The sequence below is a fragment of the Zonotrichia leucophrys genome, chromosome 2 (genome assembly GCF_028769735.1).
Source record: "Zonotrichia leucophrys gambelii isolate GWCS_2022_RI chromosome 2, RI_Zleu_2.0, whole genome shotgun sequence".
Taxonomy (NCBI): domain Eukaryota; kingdom Metazoa; phylum Chordata; class Aves; order Passeriformes; family Passerellidae; genus Zonotrichia; species Zonotrichia leucophrys.
In genome coordinates, this window is record NC_088171.1 from 32,877,048 (window position 1) to 32,898,114 (window position 21,067).

The window sequence follows — 21,067 nt, forward strand, 5'->3', positions numbered from 1 at the left end:
AGAATCAGCATTTTGCCTCCTGTCGGCAATAATCTATAACTTCCATTGCTGGGAACAAGCAAAAAGATATTAAACCAGGAATGGTTTGGTTTTCTCCTACTAACAGTAAATTTAGAGCAGTAACTTCATGACATCAGTGGGAGCAGTCTGTTCAAATCTTCCACCGCGTCATGGGAAATATAGACTATCAATTTTCCATTCCTATTTTGGCAAGCGTAATTTTGTTATTTTTAAAGTTGTTGATATTGGCCACCTCAGTGTTTTCATTATTTCACACATATTTTGGCATTTCAAGAAGTCTCTGCTTCAGCAGATATAGGGGATAGAATGTGTGTGTCCCAAAATTTAGAGTTTCTTTCACCAAGTATGATATATTACATTTACAAGCTTCATTTACACTTCAACAGAGCATTCATCTGTGTGCTGTCAAAGGCTGGGGGGGGGCATTAAATTAGATATTTTAGAGAGATTATGAATTCTAATAAAAGGGCTGTCTACAGCAGTTGGAGTGATCTGTAACAGCAAAGCAAAGGAAGATGGGAGTTAAGAATGAATGAAAAGGTGTGAAAGCAGCAGCAGAACAGAGGGTTAAAAGGATGGACACTTGTTGACACAGAAAACCATGCCCAGCAGAAAAGTTAAGGAATTGCTCTGTTTATGTCAAGGCCAAGGACCTGCATTTGAAAACAGCCACAACACAGATGACCTGTCAGCAAAAAACCCAGGATCCTGATCCCAGGAGGATGGTACCAAGGCTGCAGTGTCAGACACCCCTTGCCTTTCCTGTTATCCTGCCTGGAAAACACGTGTTGAAAACAGGGAAAAACAGGCAATGGGCAGCATCCTGGCCTATCATTTGTGCAGAACAAAGTAAACAGGATTTTGAGGTAAAAGATATCAGCTTATGCCTCCTAAAGGAAATGACAGAACTGTCCAGAAATCACTTTGTTGTCCCTAGTCAAGGCCTTGTAGTGAGGGCATGGCAGCAGCACCCCCATTCCTTTGTGTCAAGCTCCAGGGATCCTGGCCAGGCCACTGGGACTCTCTGAGTGGGGGATCAAGAATATTCGAGTGTCAGAGTGTCAGAGAATTAACTCTACAGCAGAACGAGTGTGAGTGCCTACAATCAACTTGCTTAAAGATTTGCAAATAAATACCTTTCATAAGATCTCACACTGAACTTACAGTAATTCCTGTGTTACAGCAATTTCCCACTGTTACATAAATGAAGTCATGCTTGCTGAGGACCATATCACAATTCCCCAACAGACAGAGGGACAGAGATGCTCATGACTTGCTCTAATTCTTGCATTCCTTCCTGATGTGGCATAGTAACAAATTCTGTGGCAATTTCTCTACAAGTACATAGATTATAATTTCCTCTTAGAGCTTTTCCAGAAGGTTGGTTTGTCCAACACAGATGGATTTTGTACAGCATTTCAATGACATGGAATTTAAGCTTCTTTGTGGGAACCCATGCACTACTGGAGTAAAAAAATCATTGAATCATAGCTGAGTAGTTATTGATAAAAAACAAATTACTCCACAGAAAGCTACATGAAGAGCACAGGCTTGGAAAGAAAATGAAGGAGGAAGGCTGAAAAAGTGTGCTGTAACACCTGAAACAATAAAAATGAGGAAATAATGTGTTGGCCTCATACAAGGACAATATGGACTTAGCCAGAGTCATAGTATTACTCAGAGCTGGTAGGACATGTGAATAATGCCTTCCAACACCCCACACTACTCTGGATCTGTAGTGCCAGAAAAGGAGACTCCTAGAAGGACTCAGTTACAACAAGGCTGGGCTGTAGCATGCAGAAAGGGAGTTTAGTATTTGTTTTCTTTCACAAGCTTTGATAGGGTTCACATATCTATCAACTTCTGTAAACAATGAGATTAGGGCAGCAGACTGCATGGCCCTTTGCAGCTCCCAGTAAAAACCTCATGGAGAAATAAATATCTTTGGCCTTCTCCCTCACCATAGTAACACTAAAATAAGCTACAATATGTGTGTCCATTTACCTTGTCAGCCAGTTGTCAGTGAGGCTCAAAGTCCTTGTGTTAAGTACTGCAAAAGTCTTTTCCCAGAGAACTAATCAGATGTTACCTGGGAACTGGCTGGTTTTGATCTTAGACATGTATCATGTTTGTTCTGACTCAATTATATATTTATTGTTGCAAATTTCTTTTGCAGAAAGTAGAAAGTGTACTGGTAGCTCATCAGCCAGTTGGCCCCTGCTGTAACCTTGAGCTGATCCTTCTAAATGTACTGAGAATGTTCCAGCTGCTAATTTAGCAAGGACTGGTGGCATGCTCAGGGCTGCATGAAAGAGCTGCTCCGTCACAGCAGCTGGAGGGAAAGAGGACAGGTGTTGTGAGGAACTGATGCTACTTAGAGATCAATGCCTGGCAATGCTAACCTGTAAGTGTGAAATCTTTGAGATACTAAGTTTGTGTCCAAACATTCAAACGTTTTATCATTATTGACATCACAAACAGGATTTTCTACCCAAGTAAAAGGTCTTAAATCCAGCAGTCTCATAATTGTCCTGTCTGGAGTGCCTCTAGATCTATAGAGCCCAAGAGCAGAAATTCTCTCTGTATTTCTTCTCTTACAATCCATCCTAGAAGCTTGCCAAGCTTCTGCCTTCATCCATATTTGGCACTCAAATCAAAACATGAGCTCTGGAGAGGGGGAAAGCCTGGTTGCTAAGAACTGTGTCTGCCACACAATAAACCATGTATTTGAGGGGTGAAAAAAGAGATGTGCAAAAATAAGTTTAAACTCAATTTGCTCCCTCACACAGCTGGACCAGGGCAGGTGACCTGAGGGATAGTCTCAGTTGACTACCATGACCTGCTGGAGGAAGGAGATGACCTGACTGGAAGATGTCCATCCTAGCCTGTGGTGGCAACGAAAGCTGCCTCACTGGGGGTACCCAGGACTTCCATGCTCATAGCTGACAACATCAACTTCTGACTTGTCAGGCAAGACGGGTCACCAGAGCCCAGAACAATGAGTAATCCACTTGCTAGATCATCTTCAAGGATAAAGAGTCTTAATTCGGGCATTATTAAATTACAGAGCTTCAAAATTACACTGCTGAAATTTAATTAGTCTGTGAAAGCAGCCAGGCACTGGTACTGACAGTAATTCAGCCATGCCACAAGCACTCAGTCTCAGTTCTGCTGCAGCTCCATAGTAGGCAGCAAGGCAATAACCAGGAGATTGAAAAGAGAGGTGCATCAGCCACTGCCAAAATGCAATGAGCTCTCATTCAGCTGGTAACAGCTGTTTTGAGGGCATTACATAAGCATTTTCATTAAAATATAAAGCAGTTCATTGGAAAACCCTAAAAAATAAAACAGCTCTTGAACCTGCCTCATAGAAGCACAATGTAAAGAGGCTGGCCAAGGCATCACTTGCAAATGAAGCTCAGACTATCAAATCTCCAAGAAGATGAGGCACGTGCTGAAGAAGAGATTTGGTGTGTTACTCTGGCTACAGAGGGACAGGGTGCTCTATCATCTGCTGGTAGGTACATGATAAATGCTGCTTTGGTTTTAATTAACTGCAAGAGAGAAATCTGAGGGGAGCTGACTGAAAGGCTGGCACCTCTGACAGTTGTCTTGTAGAGTTTATGTGACAGTGATACAAAACCAGTCATGGGCAGATCTTTGACCATGAGGGCAGAATTCAGCTGCGTGCACAGTCTTTGGAAGCCATCAGGAGTAGGCAGGAGATGGAATAGGATCATAGAATCATAGAACAGTTTAGTTTGGAAGGAACCTTATAGATTTCCTAGTTCCTACTTCTCTGCCATAGGCAGGGATGCCTTCCACTAGACCAGGCTCCTCCAAGTCCCATCCACCCTTGCTGAGATAATTTCCTACTATATATTTTATATACAACACATAAACAAACAATGAAAAAGACATATACAAGGGCTTCTGACATGCCTTCCTTGTAGAAGTCCCATTTAAGAACAGAGCATTCTAAAATGCTGGCATTTCTATTTAAGAAGATCTCATGCTCCCTCCCAGCCCTGTATAGATGTGTTTCTCTGATTGCAAAGTCATGATTAGGTCTAGGAAGTGAAATACATATCATTAGAAAAATCACAGTGCTGTTCAACAAGCAAATCTGTCTGCCCTGACCAGTCCAGTGAAAAGACACTGAAATTATGGAATAAATGCCTTGACACCTAAACTACAGAATACCTTTAAACAGTGGGATAGGTTGCCTTCCTCTAGAGGCAGGTTTGCACTACTGTCAGAAACTCTGGTTTGTTCTCACTCACCTCAGGGCAGCTGAGTTTCTGTTAACTCAGAGGAAAGGTGAAAAGTCTGATAATCAGTGTTAGAAGACCATCTTATCTGAAAACATGCAGTCCATCCTGCAAGGAGGACAAATTCCATTTACCTCAAGCTGTAATACTTTGCTGTCTGTCTAGGCTGCCAGTGGTATCAGTGCTGTCAGGTCTTTTTTGGCTTTTTGGTGGAGATATTCCATTTTCCTCCTTCACAGGAATCAGAAATGGTAGCTGTTCCCTATGCAGAAGGACTCCTTGTTTCTTACACTGCAAAACACCCTTTGAGAAAAAGGGAGAAGATGGAATGGTATTTTTGTTTCTGCCTGAAAAAGCAGATCCATACCATAACTACACAGACACATGCAGGAAGTGGGATGTTATAAACACTTACATTTTCTACTCAAATGCCAACATTTCTGGGCATGCTGCCCCAAACAGTCTGGTGTTTGAGTAGACACCAGCTCTTGGGTAGATTTCTGCACTTTGGGAAGTAAAAGTGCCTCTCAGAAATGCCATTCATCTTGGCCTTTTGGAGCAGAAAGACCCAGAATGACATCCACTTGCTTCTCTGCTCATAAGAGGGCCAAGGTGAGAGGGAGAAACCCAAGGTTTGGACAAATTAGAGAGGGCTCTTATGCCACAGAGGCACACATGGCAGATACACCTTTCGAGCAGACACCACATGTATGACTGAAAGATGACCCCCAGGGATGCTCCAAAACCAGCACCACAGCACTAAAGACCTGAGACCAAGCAGACCAAGCCACCACAGAAGCTCAGAGCTTGTGTGTTGAACACTCTGGTTCCATGAGGTATCTCAGTGTTGGCCTGGAAAAACAAATTTGAAAGCCATTGACTTTCAAGTAATAATCTGCATACAAGTGGTGGGTTCTGGGTTCTTCTAGGAAACTGTGGACATGAAAAAGAAGGTTTAAGATAGGTGCAATAAAAGCACAGTCTAAGATGAAGGAGGGCATTCTTCTCCCACAGGCATCAACACTGCCACTCTTACTGAATTTAAAAGTCAAGATGTTTGCTGCTAGAATACAGAACATCCACCCTCATTCCAGGCAAGTGGAAATATTTTGAAAGGATGCTTGAGCCTCCCATGAGGAGCTGTGAATAGTGACAGAAGAAAGCAGTACTGTAGCTGATCTACTGAAATCAGATCAATGCTGTGCTCTCCTTTTGGAGCAAGCCTTTCTGGCTACAGCTGTCACGAGGAGGAGGTGACATCAAAGGCTCTAGTCTAAATGGGCAAAACATTCATTACCCTCTAATCTTCCTTTAATTATTTATCCATGCTTTGGAGTCCCCAGTGTAAGTGCATGCAGATATTCAGACAGATGCCCAAGTCCCTGTTTTCCAGACACAGGTGATTAAATGAAGGTTTAAGTAGCGTGCTTTCTCCCATAGGTGAGGGAACTGGATACTTTCTCACCTTCAAACAACTAAATGTTGTAAAGATTAAACTCCCTTTTTCAACACGTTTCTCACTTTTTTTTTGTTTTTAATGTTATTAGGGAAGAAAAATGATTAAACACACGGGCTAATGCACAGTCTAATAAACTGGACTAATAATGGTTTTCCTGCCATCAAAGAAGATGATATTTTTCCATCCCATTTTCTATCCTGAAGCAGAATGGAAGAGATAATCAATCTGTGTTGGAAAGTGCCTCCCTTTCACTGTTGGCCAGACCAGCTTCGTTAAGCCACCTTCTCTACCGTGCTGAATTGCTCTTCTTACCTCACACACATTGTTAGATTCTGCCTGATCCTCACAGATAAAAAGTGCTTACTCAGGGGAAACTTTGAAGAATATTTGGCAATGTATTGTAGTGCATATTATCTTACCATATTGTAGTGCTTATTACCATTTTAAAATTGTAATTGTAATTTTAAATTTAAAATTAATTATATCATCATCTCCAGTTCCAGGGGCTGCAGGTTACAGCTTTGGGCTCTACTGTACCCAACACTCAGCCTCTGAGGTTTAAGGCTTTGTCTTCATTCCCACAGTAATTTTTAGTATCTGTATCTACACAGGCCAATCCTCAAGCCTGAAAATCCATCAGGACAGGAGAGACAGAGGATCAGTTTCTATAGGACACTAATTTGAAAGCCATGCTTGGTTTCTAAGCAGTGTTTTAGAGCAGGCACAAGTAAACTATCAAATGGACAATAAACTTTTGAGAAAAACAGTCCTTTAGACAACTCTCTGTTTTTTAGTGGACAACCAAAGCTGTTATAGATTAAAAGTAGTCAATTTCCAGATAGCCAGGAACCTTAGATCAATTTTGGGCAGCTTTGCTTAGTTTCAAGGAGTCTACAGAAAAATTGCCCTTGACAATAGCACCCTTCTCAGTAATTCTGTGCCCGGTCCTAGGAGATCCTTCTGCCACTTCATCTATTTTATTTTGGTTTTTGGTCCAAAGAAGGGCAGTGAAGCTGGTAAGATGTCTAGGACACAAATCTCACAAGGAGCAGCTGAGGGAGATGGGGGTTTTTACCCTGGAGAAAATGAAGCTCAGAGGGGACCTTATTGCCCTCCAGAGTGAAGGTGGGGGCCAGTCTCTTCTCTCAGGTGACAAGTGACAGGACAAGAGGAAATGGCCTCAGGCTGTGTCAGGGGAGGTGTGGATAGGATATTAGAAAAAAATCCTTTCCTGAGAGGGCTGTCAAGCATTGGAACAGGCTGCACAGGGAAGTGGTGGAGTCACCATCCCTGGAGGTACTTAAAAGATATATAGATGTGGCACCTGGGAATGTGGTTTGGTGGTGGGCTTGGCAGTGTTAGGTTAAGGTTTGGATTCAATGATCTGATTCTTTCCAATCTCAATGATTCTTTGATTTTTTTACATCTATTCACCATTCAAAAATCAGACTAATACGATGTACCATGCATGTGTTAGATTCTGGTTGGATATGCAGCCTAATTTTAATTCCTACAATTTGAATGAAGATTAATTTTATGCAACACTGAAAGCAGTCATCTCTCTGTAAGGCATTTAGCACAGGGGTACAGCAGCTCCAGCTCCTCCAGTGCAGTGATCAATAGCAGTGACACGTTACTCTTATGCCACAGCAAGTGACATATGGCCATGTAGCTGCACATTATAATTAACCACTGATTAACAACAGAAAGAGGATTGACTGTTACATTCAATTAACTTGCCTTCCTTTCAGCTGACAAGCAGCTGAGTGCTGAACATTTAATATACTTTTTGCAAATTTCCTTCTCTGCAAGTATTATAATTGCAGTAATTAGCACAGATCGCCTATGACAGCAAAACTCTCATTTCATCTATACAATGCAGTAGCTTAGAAAAAGTTAGGTTTTATCTGTTTTATTAATTAACTAACCAGTATTTCTCTTCTACCACAAACTCTCATAGAATTCCATGTAGTTTTGCAGATAATTCAGTCAACTTCTAAATAACTCTACAGAAAATTTTCCCAAGAGATATGATCGGGGTTGTCATCAGTTGATGACAGTCACATGCACATCTACAAAGAGGTACGTCTGTGTATCTGTGTGAAAAATGATCCAGGTGTCTCACATTTGCTGTTAAATGAGTTGGTATTTTCTTTCATGCTGTTTCCTTTCCTTTGGACTGTATATTAGTCCATAGGGAAAAGCTGCCAAGGCACCCTGAACCTCCTTTTTTACTTTCTTCTGTTTTCCATATGGTGGCCTGCTCATATTCCCTAATAGGGTCTTGATGTTTTATTTGACTTGACATTTTGATTTGCCTGTCAGAATGGGGTAGAGGTTAGAAGAAATGACTGGCAAGACTGAGAGGAGTTTATGCTGGCTAATAACCTGCCCACTGAGCAGATATTGAGAAATTTGAGCAAAAGTTGTCAAGCCAGATCACACTTCTGACAAAAGGACCCACAAAGTGCCTTCAGGACTGCAACCCTGCTGAGCTTCATGTCATCCATTCAGGCAAGGAAAGGCACAAAACAAAAGGTTAATGCCAGTGCTTTGTATAGCACAGTCCCACAATCCTCAAGGAAATGTTATCAGCTGTGATAACTGAGAGCAGATCAGGCACTGACCTTGTGAGTCACTGGGTTGTTCCTGCTGGCATTACAAGTCCCCTCTGTTCAGAGGGTACCACGCAAGGGCAGCTGTGGGGTCACCAGGGAATGATGCTCAGCTCAGGCTGTGCCTGTGCAAGGAATGATGCCCAGCTCAGGCTGTGCCTGCACAGGGTGCCCAATGGTCTGACCAGGGAATGATGCCCAGCTCAGGCTGTGCCTGTGCAGGGAATGATGCTCAGCTCAGGCTGTGCCTGTGCAAGGAATGATGCCCAGCTCAGGCTGTGCCTGCACAGGGTGCCCAATGGTCTGACCAGGGAACGATGCCCAGCTCAGGCTGGGCGCTGCCCCGGGTGCCCAAACTCCCGCAGGCATTCCCAGCAGGAGGAGCAGCGTGAGTGACACCAACCACAGAAGACCTTTGCCTTTAGATGTGCATCACTCTGTCCTTGTACTGACTGGCCATGGGGTGGCAATGTCAATCTTCTAGAAAATACTTTCTTGCACTTGCTTCCTGCTCGTCCCCCTTTGTTTTTTGCCTTGTTCTCTTTTTATAGTGAAGGAAGCTGTACTTAAATTTTCATTTCCTTGCAGAAGCTGAATTCTGCTTTTTCTTCTAGCAATAGTTCACCACAAAGACTTTCTGATCCCACTAGGCTGAGCATTCTCTTCTGCTCCTTCTTCATTCAGTTTCTTGCAGGTGCTCAAGTATATTCCTTAAATTAATTTTATGTAAAATGCCAACTTTCCACAAAATTACCCTCTCATTCTTAAAGTGGCAAATGCCAGAGACTCTATCCTTTGGCTAAATATTCTTTGAGAATTTCATTTTATGTTTTCCAAAAGGTACCAGCATTTCTTGACAGCAAAGCATGGCAAGAAAATCAGCAGCACTTAAACTTATGTAGAAGAGTGCAGCCACCACTGCTGCCCACACGTGTTCTAGTCCCATGGTAGGTTGTTTCAGGAGTTAATTCCCTGTATTTGTTGCTGTGGTAGTTCAGCACTTTGCTCCCTCTCCAAGAAGGAAGCAGAGGCAGGGAAGGGGCAGAATGCCATGGCACAAGTTCTGCCTCATGGGAAGATGCCTGCCCTTGCAGTCAGCTGGGAGCCAGGGGAGAAGAGATTTCTTCCAAGAGCTCTCAGCTTTATGTGTGTCTCATTTTGTGCAGTTTCTTCATTCATACAAAAGTGCCCCCAGAAACAGACAGAGAGGAAGTGACATTTTGAGCTGCTCTTAAGGCTTCTGGTTTTGCCTCCCATTCACCTCTTTTCCCACAGCTCAGTACAAAGTGTGCTTTGTATGACACGTTCCTCCTTTCAAGCATGAAACAGAACTGTCCCTCAGCCCCTGTGCTGTACACTGCCTACTCTTGTTGGAGTAGGAAGGAATAATTACAGGGATTATGAACATGGTACTGAATGTCAAGGCATGTTAAAACTGTTCTGTATCTCAGGAGCGAATCAAGATTCGTCCAAGGGGCTGCTTTTCTGCCTGAAATTGAATTACAGCATCGAGTACCTTATAAGTAGATCTACCTAGTAACTAATTTTGTTGGTGTATTTAAGTTACTCATCTCACCATTACCAGAGTGCATCAGAACTCTTTGTGCTCCCCAACATCACCATTTCTCATCTAGTATGATTCCTCAGGTACAGGAACACCCTGTCACTCTTGGGAATGGGGCACACATGTTGTGCTGCAATCTGTATCACACGCGCCAGGCTTTATAAAAAAGGCGGCTCATACAGCCTGGATCTTGGAGAAATCCATTGCTCAGCAATTCCTTATTCGTCCATAAGCACATTTTATTTTGTGCAATGATGCCAAAGCAGAGACCTAGCAGGAATTGTTCAGTGTTTTTGTAGCATGGTTTCCTATGCTGGCAGCAGGAAAAAGCAACTTCTCACAGATAACCAAGGAAGCTTAAAGATATGAATTTGATACACTATGCAAGACAGTCAAGGAACTCTTTCCCAACTGAAAGAATTTAGAATGAAGATTTGTCAGAGGACTCAGCTTGAGCTGAACATGTATCATCCACTTACAAGGAAGCTTTAACAGCCTTGCTGCTATTCCACCTTAAAATTCAAAAGCTGGTAAAGGTATTGCATACTTCTAAGTGAGATCATAAAGCAATAGCTTTATGAGAAATGAGAATGAAATAAAGAAATGAGAATGACAGAGATTTGTGCTCTATTTCTTTCCTCCTTCGCTACTTTAGACATTTGAAAATGGTTGAAAATGCAACTGCTTCGTGATTAGTCATATAATCTGAACAGATGCAGTTTGAATCTTAAATCCCAGCACCTGTCCACATTATTTCAAGCTGATCTTTACAGCGTGGCCAGAGAACCACCAAAGCAGATCTATTCTTCCTAGACATCTGCCTGCTTGTGAGGCCTTTAGCAAAGGGGACAGCTGCTGACATTCAGAGCTCTGCTGAAGCCACTGATCCTGTGCTAAAGCTTCTTTGGGCTTAATTCAGCAAGAAAGGGAATGTAGGGATTCAATTCAGTCAGAATCAGAAGGAAAGCAGCAATGCTAAGCCAGTTGTTCAGGGTGAAAAGGGAGGAAGACATGGGATAAACACCTTGTGGGTGTCAGAAAGGATTTTCCTAGCTCAGGATGTCCTGAATCGGTTTGACAGTGCCTGTATCTTTCTCAAGTCAGTACAGGGAGAGATGAAATCAGTAGTTTTGCTAAAGAGCAGTTGGATTGGTATTTTCTAATGGCTGAAATGAGGAATATAAATCCCAATGAACTGACAAGTAAATGAGTAAACTAAATGTTACCTTGCGAAAGCAGTTCTACTGATTTATTGTAACACATTTCTTACACACCAGCATTAGAGGGGCAAGACAGTCTGCTCAAAGATGACATTTCGTATGACAGTTGGTTCACAAAATGTTATCATATATGATACTATCCTGATTCCCTCCCAATTATTAATGAAGTCTGAAATGCAGGTTGTTAACAATAATGAAAACACAATGCATTTTACCAACTAAAAAAGCAAAAGGAAAAAAAAGGAGTATGGTGATTTTTTAAAAAAGAAAACATCTTTAAGGAGTAACTTCAAGAGCCTTTACAATTTATACTCAAATCAATTTACTGCTGGCAGATAAAACCACAAGGAAAATACTCGAGTGACAATACAACCTTTCACTGCCTAGCTACATCTGCTTTAGGTGGTATCCTAGGTCATTGACACCAGTGCTGGTCCAAGGTTTTGCCACCTCCAGCAGTCTCCATGGCAGTACTACAATCTCCACACCTTGACAGCTGAAGAGGAAAACAATATGTGTAAAATACACACACACACGTTTTATATGTAATTTTTAAATTAGTGATTCACTGGAATCAAAGATGATGTACAAGAGATTGTAGTGACATGACAAGGGGTAATGGACTCAAACTGAGAGTAAGTTTACATTAGGAAAAAATTCTTTACTGTGAGAGTGGTGAGGAACTGGAACAGGTTGCCCCAAGAAGCTGTAGATGCCTCATCCCTGGAAGTGTTCAAGGCCAGGTTAGATGGAGCTCTGAGCAACCTGGTCTAGCGAGTGGCATCCCTGGCCATGGCAAGGGAACTGAAACCAGATGATCTTTAAGGTTCTTTCCAACCCAAACCACTTTGTGATTCCATTATTTCATACATGAATAAAGTGTCTTTGCAGAGAAAGCACTGAACATTCATTATTCTGGTTGACAATTTGTATTGCAGAAGTGCCATCCACACCAAGAACTCCTTACACCAATAAGCGACACACCTTCATTTGCTTTGTTTTGTGCTGTGGAGGCAGAAGCTGACATTTCTTATCCCCTCTGAAATGTGCCCTCTCACAGCACAAAGCCTACCCTCAGACTCCAGACCAAGCAAGTCTGTGTGGGGGACTGCCAGGATTAGTCAGCACTAGTGATGAGAACAACAAGCAGGCAGCTTGTCAGAAGTGCTGTGTGACTCAGAGCGACTCCCAGAGTCCTTCCGCACCGTTACATTTCTGCATTGTCCCTGCACATGCAGAGTAACAGATGACTCAACACCACCTTATTTTGGGAATCAAGCTAACCAAGCGAGCGCTCTGTGATGTGAGGGCTTGTTTCACAAAGGCTGCTGGAGTTTCATAGTGACATTCTTCCCACTACCTGGAATTAGCAGGTGTATTTATTACCTGGCAGCTGTGGGCTGGGAGAAAACCCCCATACTGAAGTCATCTTTCATACAGAGCCTGATTAACATAAAACATGAAAAACAACTATTACAAGCTCAGTGCAGGCAACCAGCTGTGAAGTCTGTAGGAACAAATATAATTTCTGTAACTTGTTACTAATTGCCTGTAATACCTTCATAAACCCCTTTCCCTGTGAATTGTCCAGCAGGCTCTCAATTATGTTCTCATCATTCAAATACAGGCCGTATTTTGGAGTACCACATTTTGGGAAGAGAAAAAGTGTTGAATTTCATGTTGTTTTTCACTAATCAATAGCTATTCGACCCTGAAACGACGTAAGAGCCAGTTTTAAGCACTGCCTTTCACTCACTGTAACTGAAATTGCAAATCCTACACACTTACAGGACAATCACAGCACCAAGTCTAATTTGTACCTTTTGCAAAGGAAAACTTTCACCTACTCCAGTGCTTGAAATCCGATTTCCCTTCTCACCCATTTAAAGGATGGGAAATGGAGTTTTGTCCTTTCAAAAGACACTGTTAAACACTGATATCCAAAAAATAGGAAACCATGCAGTGAGATCTCCCACTGCTGCCCTCCACTACAGCTCTTTCCTTCATCCAGGTTTCTCTGCAGCATTGCACTAAAGATTACATTTGTAAGGGCAAAGGAAAAAAAACCTGAACTAAATGTAGGATCACAACCCTGGAGCTACAGAACAGAGCTTGCCTTGCACAGGAATCTCTCTGCAGATGGCCATGGGAGACCATCCTAGAGAAAGAGGCCCGGGAGAGCTGGAGGATTTTCAAGAACCATCTCTTGCAGGTTAATGAATGGTCTACAGCTACACACAGAAAAGCAAGCAGAGGTGGCAGAAGGCATGGAAGCATGAAGCAGGAGCTCCTGACTGGACATGAAAAAGCAGCATACAAGAGGTGGAAGCAAGAGCAGGCAACCTGGGGAGATGCACCATCCAAGCATGCACAGGTGGGGACAGGAAAGACAAAGCCCAAATGAAGTGGAATATGGAAGGTGGAAGGCAAGGGAAGAAAACGATTTAGCAGAGAGATCATCAGCAACAGAAGGACTAGGGGGAAAAAAGGCACTGCAGCTGAGAGGGGCAGAGGAGCTGCTGACAGAAAATGCCAAGGTACTGACTGCCACCTTTGCTTCTGCTGTTACCAGCAAGAACAGCCCCCAGAGCTACCCTGGGCACAGTGCAGATAATGTTGTGTATCAAAGCACTGTTAATATTCACACCACCAAAAGCACCAATCTGCCCAGGTAACGCTGCTTCACTGACAGGATCACCATCTGCTTCTGCCAATTTGCAACTCATCTGCCTGGACTCGCCCTTCACCCATCAGCGTTTCTCAGCCATGGTGTCCCTCCTGACAGGGCTGCATTTGCAGACCCTGTGTTGTATAAAATAGGTATTCAGCATATTTTAAGTAATGCAGTCAACCTTACTATGACTTCTGGATGTGCAGAATGAAAACTGATCAAATATGTAGCTATGTAATGTGTATTTCAACAAAGTCTGTAAAGAGGCAAAATCTTCTGCTGTACAAAGTATTTACAAAAGCATACAACTTCAAAAAAACAAATTTATTTTACTGCCAAAATTATTAAACACTAAAAAGACAATCTGGTAGCCTATACATTAGGAATGTAAGTTTTCATGTACAATCAAGAGAACACTTCACTGCAAAAAAGGTGAAAAACTGTGTTTCTAAAACAGTGTCACATAATGAGCTGAAGAAAATGAATGGAAGTGTGGCATTTGCTTAAATTCAGGTTCTCATGTGAAAGACATACATCCATAGACTGATGCAGACGTTCCACAGACTTCAGGGAATATCAAATGTGCACATCTAGTCTTAGAAGTAGAATTATACAAATACAAAAGGCAATATATTATACATCTATATACAGCACAGTAAGTCTCAAAGACCAACAAAAGGTACTGGACAATTACATTAGAAATTTCTAGAATTTCTCATAGGAAACCTCCTTAGAGAGAAGTGTGGCTAAAATAGCTCTATTTCTGTACCTTTCAAATTTGTTAGGTAATCAAGGCAATTCAAGACATTTAAATCCATTCAAAAAAGTCACTGCAGCGCTACAGCAAGTGGTTAGAGGCCATACACTTCTTGCACAAATGGTACATATTCTCACAACAAAAATAATTCTTCTCAGCTTCAATGAGTTCTGCAAGTGTTGCTGTTCAAAGCCATCCTTGGAAACAGTGGCCTCTGATTTGGAACAGTAAGGTCAGTTATAAACGTCAGCAGTGAAACAACTTCTCTTTTACAATGTGAGATGATTCACTCCTACATAACATTTTCCCTGCAGAATGGTGCAGCTGTGCATGTTTGGAAGGTATTCATCAGAACTACCCACTCCTGGGCAGACTGTAATATGTGGTGTCTTAATGGGTTTCCTTTACACTGTTAGAAGACATCTACTTTAACAAAGATTTTCCACCTGACAGTCTGAAGTGATTGGATAATGCTCAAACCCCCAGAGTTTGACAATTTTAGAAATATCTGCTTCCTGCCCTACTTCCCTCATCACTCTTCCCACCCTCTCCTAATCCTGCACCATGGATATTGGTCAACAAACAATTTTGCCTCACTCTCCCTTGTGCTTTTCTTTTTTTAACCTTTCAATTTTTAAGAAAATAAAGAAGCACAACTCAAAGTTTTGGTACTCAGGAAAGAAATTCTTTAGACTCAATCAGTATGAAGGTGAGATGTCAGCTCACAAAAACACACTCCTCACTGGGTGGGTGACTCCAGAGACCAATACAAACATGTTTATATGAAGCCACATATCTATGGACAGAACAGTCTTTAGTACCAGAACCTTTCCTTTTACCATTTTCTCAAAAAAGTATGAAGATTTATGTTACTTCAGTTGTACCAATAAGAGCCTAGGTCTTGGGTTCAAGCCAGACCAGCTGGATAAAATAAAAGGACAAACAAACTTCACTTCAACACCATTTGGCTTGTAGCCAAGAGTACTGGAAACATTTGGTTACATATCTACACTTTATGGCATTTTAGATACTAATATGAAATCCTAATTATTTAGAGCTAAATCTTCCCAGTATAATAAATATTTTTTATACCAACACCCAGCTTGAAAGAGTGTCTACCATGGAGGTAACAAACAATTATTAATTAAATGAAACAAAGCAAAACCAGCAGAATTCTCAAAAATTCTAGCCCCTCAACACTACCTCGCAACTAATACCATAACAACAAATATTTGTCTACTGAAATTTTATCTATTCTAGTTTTATGTCAATTTAAATTACTGCACTACTGTGTTCTTTAGATCCTACAATGCAAAAGTGGATTAGGAAACTGCTGTTAAATTTTGCAGGTTATTTCTCTGCAACATGTAGATCAAATTTCAAGGGAAGGAAGAGCTCTACATTCACTGTGTGTAGAGACAACCAATGCCAACTATCAGTGCTAAACATCCTGCTGCTGCTGGTGGTTATGCATGTCCAGCAGCCACATGCATTGGTCAATGTGTAACAAATGTCCTAATATGTATTGCAGAAAAGCCTATAAAAAAGAGGCTAAATTTTCTGCTGTGGAAAGTATTTACAAAAGCAACCTCAAAGAACCAGTTTTTCTCACTGGTCAGTATTAAACAATAAACAGGGCAAATTTGTAGTTGATCCATTAGGAATATAAGTTTTCATGTAAAATTAGGAAAACACTTCACTGTAAAAAGGTCAAGTACTGCATTACTAGAATAGAATGGTGTCACAAAACAAAATGAAGAATGAGAAATTGTGGCATACTCCTTTAAATTCAGGCTCTTGGGTAAATATGAACACCTACAGACTGATGGGGTTCATATTCAGAACCTGCATACTTTGGTGCATTCTCAGGAATGTACAAATCCAGTCTGTTGTCTTATTAGTACAACTATAAAACTTACTCTTTTCATTAATTAATAAACTTATTAATTGCAATAAACCTGAATAACATTAGCTGTTTAAAAGTTACTTGTGCTTCAGTTTAAGTCAAAAGTATCTATACTTATCTCCAAGCAAATGGGAAAGTCTACCAGAATTTTAGTGTTTGTTTTTTTCACAATGGTCTTGACAATAATGGATTAACAGCTGCAGAAATCTGGACAGTTGGGAGCAACTATGCCTTAGATCTTCATCCTACTTCTCCACTCATGATAATAAATTGTCTGTTCATCAGCTAATAACTGCTATTGGAGTGGCTTTGTCAGCAACTGCTTCTTCAGATTTCTGCATAATAAGTTTTACTATCCATTTTTAATTAAAATCTTAACATTATAAAAGTTGTTGTCAAACTCACTGAAGGCTAAAGGTTAGGTAAAACCTTGAATAGGTTGCTGGTTTAGACTTTTGAACTAGAAAAATAATAGCTATAAAAAACCTTAGGAATTACAGTGCTACTGATATTTACATTATAGTTCCCATTTGTGCTTGCAAGTTACTGAAAGTACACATCCTTTGGTAGTATTCTCTTATTCTCAAGCATGAGATTCCTGTTAAGCACATTCACACTCCTGATTTGCTTGCATCAGTGCAAAGGGCTCATATTTCTACATAACATTGGTACACAAGCACATCTCTTCCCCACACACAATAAAAATACTGATGATGGCTTTTCAGTGAGTAGTTTTGGAACTGATATTTAAGAAACCTAAAAAAAGAGTCTGTCACATAATTTTTAAGAGTGACTATTACAGCAATTGATAACAATTCCCAGCCACAAGCTCTGCTACTGTATTACTTTAGGCCCAGTTTCAAGACATACAGATAAACCAAAATGCATCTAAAATTGGACTTATACAGGCATAAAGAAGTCTGAACATTGCTACATGTACTACACTACCAATACAAAAGCCACCAGAACACCAAACAATGAAGTGATGCTTCTAGTTTATATTTACATGTAAGCACAGCTCACATGTAAGAAAATGTCTGTTCTTACAATGCTCTTCCAAAATTGCATGACAATACTGCAAGACTCCTTCTAAAAAAACCCTAAGTACTTGTAGTTTTGCCTATGCCAAGTGGAAGACAAAAAGCAGAATCTGGGAGAGACACTCTATTTGTTCCCACATTGTACATCTGTAAGAATCCACACACCTTGGCAAGTGACACCCAACCAATTAACACTTGTTCAGCTGGTGAAGGTATAAACTTTCCATGAAGCTGTAAAGATATCAGAAGCTGACTCAAAATAATTATAACTGTTTTCTATTCACTATTACTGTCAAACATGAGCCAAGTAAGAATTTACTTGGATTTGAGACTTAAGGAAGTAACGTATGGCATATTAAGAGCTTAATGTACCAATATCAGGATAAAGTCTCAGTAATTTCTCTTTTATACTGGCCAATTTAATGTCAATCTGTTGACAAAGTTATGCTAATACTGGGAGGTCGCTGCTGATTAGGTTGTTTGCTTAAAATAGGAAGATCTGTTCTTTCTGTCCCATATATCAATTTTTCCTCCTGAAGACTGCAAGCTGAATACCTGTTTGCCTCTGTACCAGAGACACCACCACGATTATTTGGAACTGGGACACCACTGACCTGTTCAAAGGATTTACTAAACACAGTGGTGGTCGTTCGGGCCAGGCTATGGCTGCCAGGCTTAGGCAGGGACTGACTGGTTGTCAGTGTCAGTCTCTTCAGAGAGACAAGCTCTAGATTCTCACTCATGGCTCTCTGAGTTTGTTTCCGTGACAAATGCTCTCGGCAGGTTTCCCCTTCTTTTTCTTTTCCTCCAGATTTGCTTCCTCCAGACCTTCGTAGGCTCTTCCCTAAGAGGCTCTTGCTGCTCATGGTGCTGCTGTTAGATAGGGCAGACTGACTTGTTCCAGAAGTAGCCCTAGAGTAAAACCCTTCATCGGTTTCAGATACTTCTATCAGTTCTTCTTCAATTGCTAAGTCAGAATTATCTGCATGATAGAAACAGAAATAAAAAATTAGCAATTGACTGTCTCACATTCATTGATTCTACATATTGTTTAATTTTGATATTTACAAGCATGAAGCCACAAAGCCGTAGAACAGAGAAGACAATGCTTACCTATTCCATGACATTTTGGAATTAAGGTTCATTAGGACATAGAGTTACAGCAAGTAATGTCACATTACATCAAAAGGCATGCCCCCAATCTCATTTTGTTGTGATTTTGAAGGAAAAAAAAATGCAGTCTTGTTAATTCATGCAAGAAATTAGAAACTTAGAGATTAGAAAGTACCATACAGAACAAAACAGAAGTGTAAATCTTATTTTGAGCAAGTGATCCACTACAGGACTTGGCAAAGCTTGTCAATTACAGAGGTATGTGATCAATGCCCCAGGACACCCTATGGCACCTGCATGTTTAGCAACCCAAGAATGCTTTAGGACTGAAAGGTCACTTTCTGCATCACAGGTCTGGTGGTAAGAGTTGGAAACTCAAGCACAACATGAGATAGGCAATATACCATGAAAGGCAGAATTTGGGAAGTCTGAGTTCCAGAGCAAGATACTTTTAATATCCATTTTGATGGATTTTTCATACCATTGATCACTGGATTTTGTAAACTCTCATAAATATGCTTAATGAACTCAAAAGTATGTTGTATTTTCTCCAGATTAACTAGTAGATCTCCAGATCTACTTGTAAGTACGTCCTCATTGTATGTGGGCACAGACAAAGCTGTGTGCAATACATGCAACTGTGTTATTACACATGCAAATATATTAACTGCATACTTTAATTCTTGAAACATGCAGCAGTGACCCTTTCAATCAACAGAGGTACCTTACAGTGCAGCTACAAGTGCTCTGCTAAAACTGCACTCTGCCAGATGAGTTTATTCCATCCTCCATCATTTTTCTTACAGATTTTTGCCTCCTGATTTCTGGCAGGCCTTTGCTGTCAGTTTTAGGTTCTGTAGCTGTTTCCTGTACACCCTGTAAATGCTGAACATCATTCTCTGCTAGAGCTCTGCTCTTTTCCCCATTCCCGGTCCTCTCTCCAGCCACACTTGTGACACTAATCTCAGGTATGATAAAGTTGCCCAATTCAGTAGCATCACTACCATTCTCTGGTTGTTCTAGAATTAAAGATGGATAAGAAAAAAAAAAAACAAACAAACAAAAAATGTCTGAAACAAAACATGAAACAAAAGCCAATAGATACAGATGACTTAAGCATTATAAATTAAAGCAGATGTACACATATTAACCTCTTGTTAATTAGCAACATTAGCAGGTATGGAATTTTGCTTTATTTCTAAAATGGCAGTCTTCAATCTTCCAGTTATTGGCCTGAGTCACATACTGGAAAGGCCCATGCTTGATCTTTCAAAACTGAAATTTCTGAGGATCATGAAACACATTATCAGAAACAAAAGAACAGTTCACAACTCCCTTTTACGACTGTATTCTCTATATCACCATGCTACAGTGCAAATTACTTTTACAATGAAATGGCTTATCAACTTCACATATTATCACTCAAGACTAGAAAATCTTCACATACAATGTCATGATGCTGCACCTTGGTCAGCCTGAAAGTTAAGAGTGAAACAACAAAGTCAACTCAAGCACACTTTGATATCCATTTTCTTCCTTCATTTCAAAAAGCTGTTTTCAACTGGAAAGGTATTTCTGGATACCCCAGAAAAACTAGTGGAGAAGAGCACTGTGGCACAGAAACTTGACAAGACTAAAAATGCACTAAAAGCACAGCTCAGAATAAATCTCAAGTGAGTCCCTATTTTATTTGTAATGCAGCTCTTCCATTACAAATTCCATTACAAACATAGAGGATTAAGCAAGGACCACCCAGACCATACTGCCAGTCTGCTGCTGCACATGACAGAGCTGGCAGCACTCTGAACTGACAGTATGAAGTCCAAAACCAGAGGAATTTACAATGAGATGATTTTTCACAGTGGCAGCTCTAACGCTCTTTAATTCAAGGGGATCCCCTCTTTCTCCTGTCCCCTCCATGAAGACTCTCACGCAGGCACAGTGCACTTCTAGGTCAGGTGGCTCCAGCACTGAGCTTTTCTCTACCATTTGTGCTGTCTGCACTGATCACAGCTGAGCCAGAAGGTTATTCTGGCAGGGATGGACATCAGTGTCTCCTGGTGTAAGAGCTATCCCTTATTTTACCTGAAAATTCTAATCACCCTAAGTCTTTCTAACTAATCAATGACCAAACAAAGTATCTGTTTACAAGCTGCACCACCCAAAGGAAATGGCATTAATAACTGATGCTATTCCTCACTGAATTCCTGATATTTGGACAAAACTCAGAACCACTGACTTATAACAGCACTTTCTGCAAAAGTCTTCTACTTCCAGCAGCAAAAGTGGCAAAAAGCTCCATGAGCTGCAATAGTGATAACAATAAATAAACAATTGTGATAATGAAAGCACCACCAAGTATAGCCCTTTTTTTGCCTAAAAACACAGAAACAGAAAGAAGACCAATGCTCTGACTGGCCTCAGTGCTCT

The 21,067-nt window shown here is 40.9% G+C and overlaps 1 protein-coding gene across 4 annotated transcripts in view; it reads right to left on the reverse strand.

Annotated features, from left to right (window-relative positions):
• Positions 1 to 14,130: 14,130 nt before the first annotated feature.
• The window catches only part of HYCC1 (hyccin PI4KA lipid kinase complex subunit 1), a 43,052-nt gene continuing 36,115 nt past the window's right edge, over positions 14,131 to 21,067 (reverse strand). For 2 of the 4 annotated variants that reach the window (XM_064704466.1, XM_064704467.1), the window contains exon 11: positions 14,131 to 18,506. In XM_064704466.1, coding sequence (XP_064560536.1) covers positions 17,950 to 18,506 — 557 coding nt within the window. In that variant the 3' untranslated portion in view covers positions 14,131 to 17,949. Of the gene's footprint in view, positions 18,507 to 19,361; positions 19,657 to 21,067 lie in introns of all 4 variants that reach the window. The other 2 variants (XM_064704469.1, XM_064704468.1) reach the window with 2 other exon arrangements.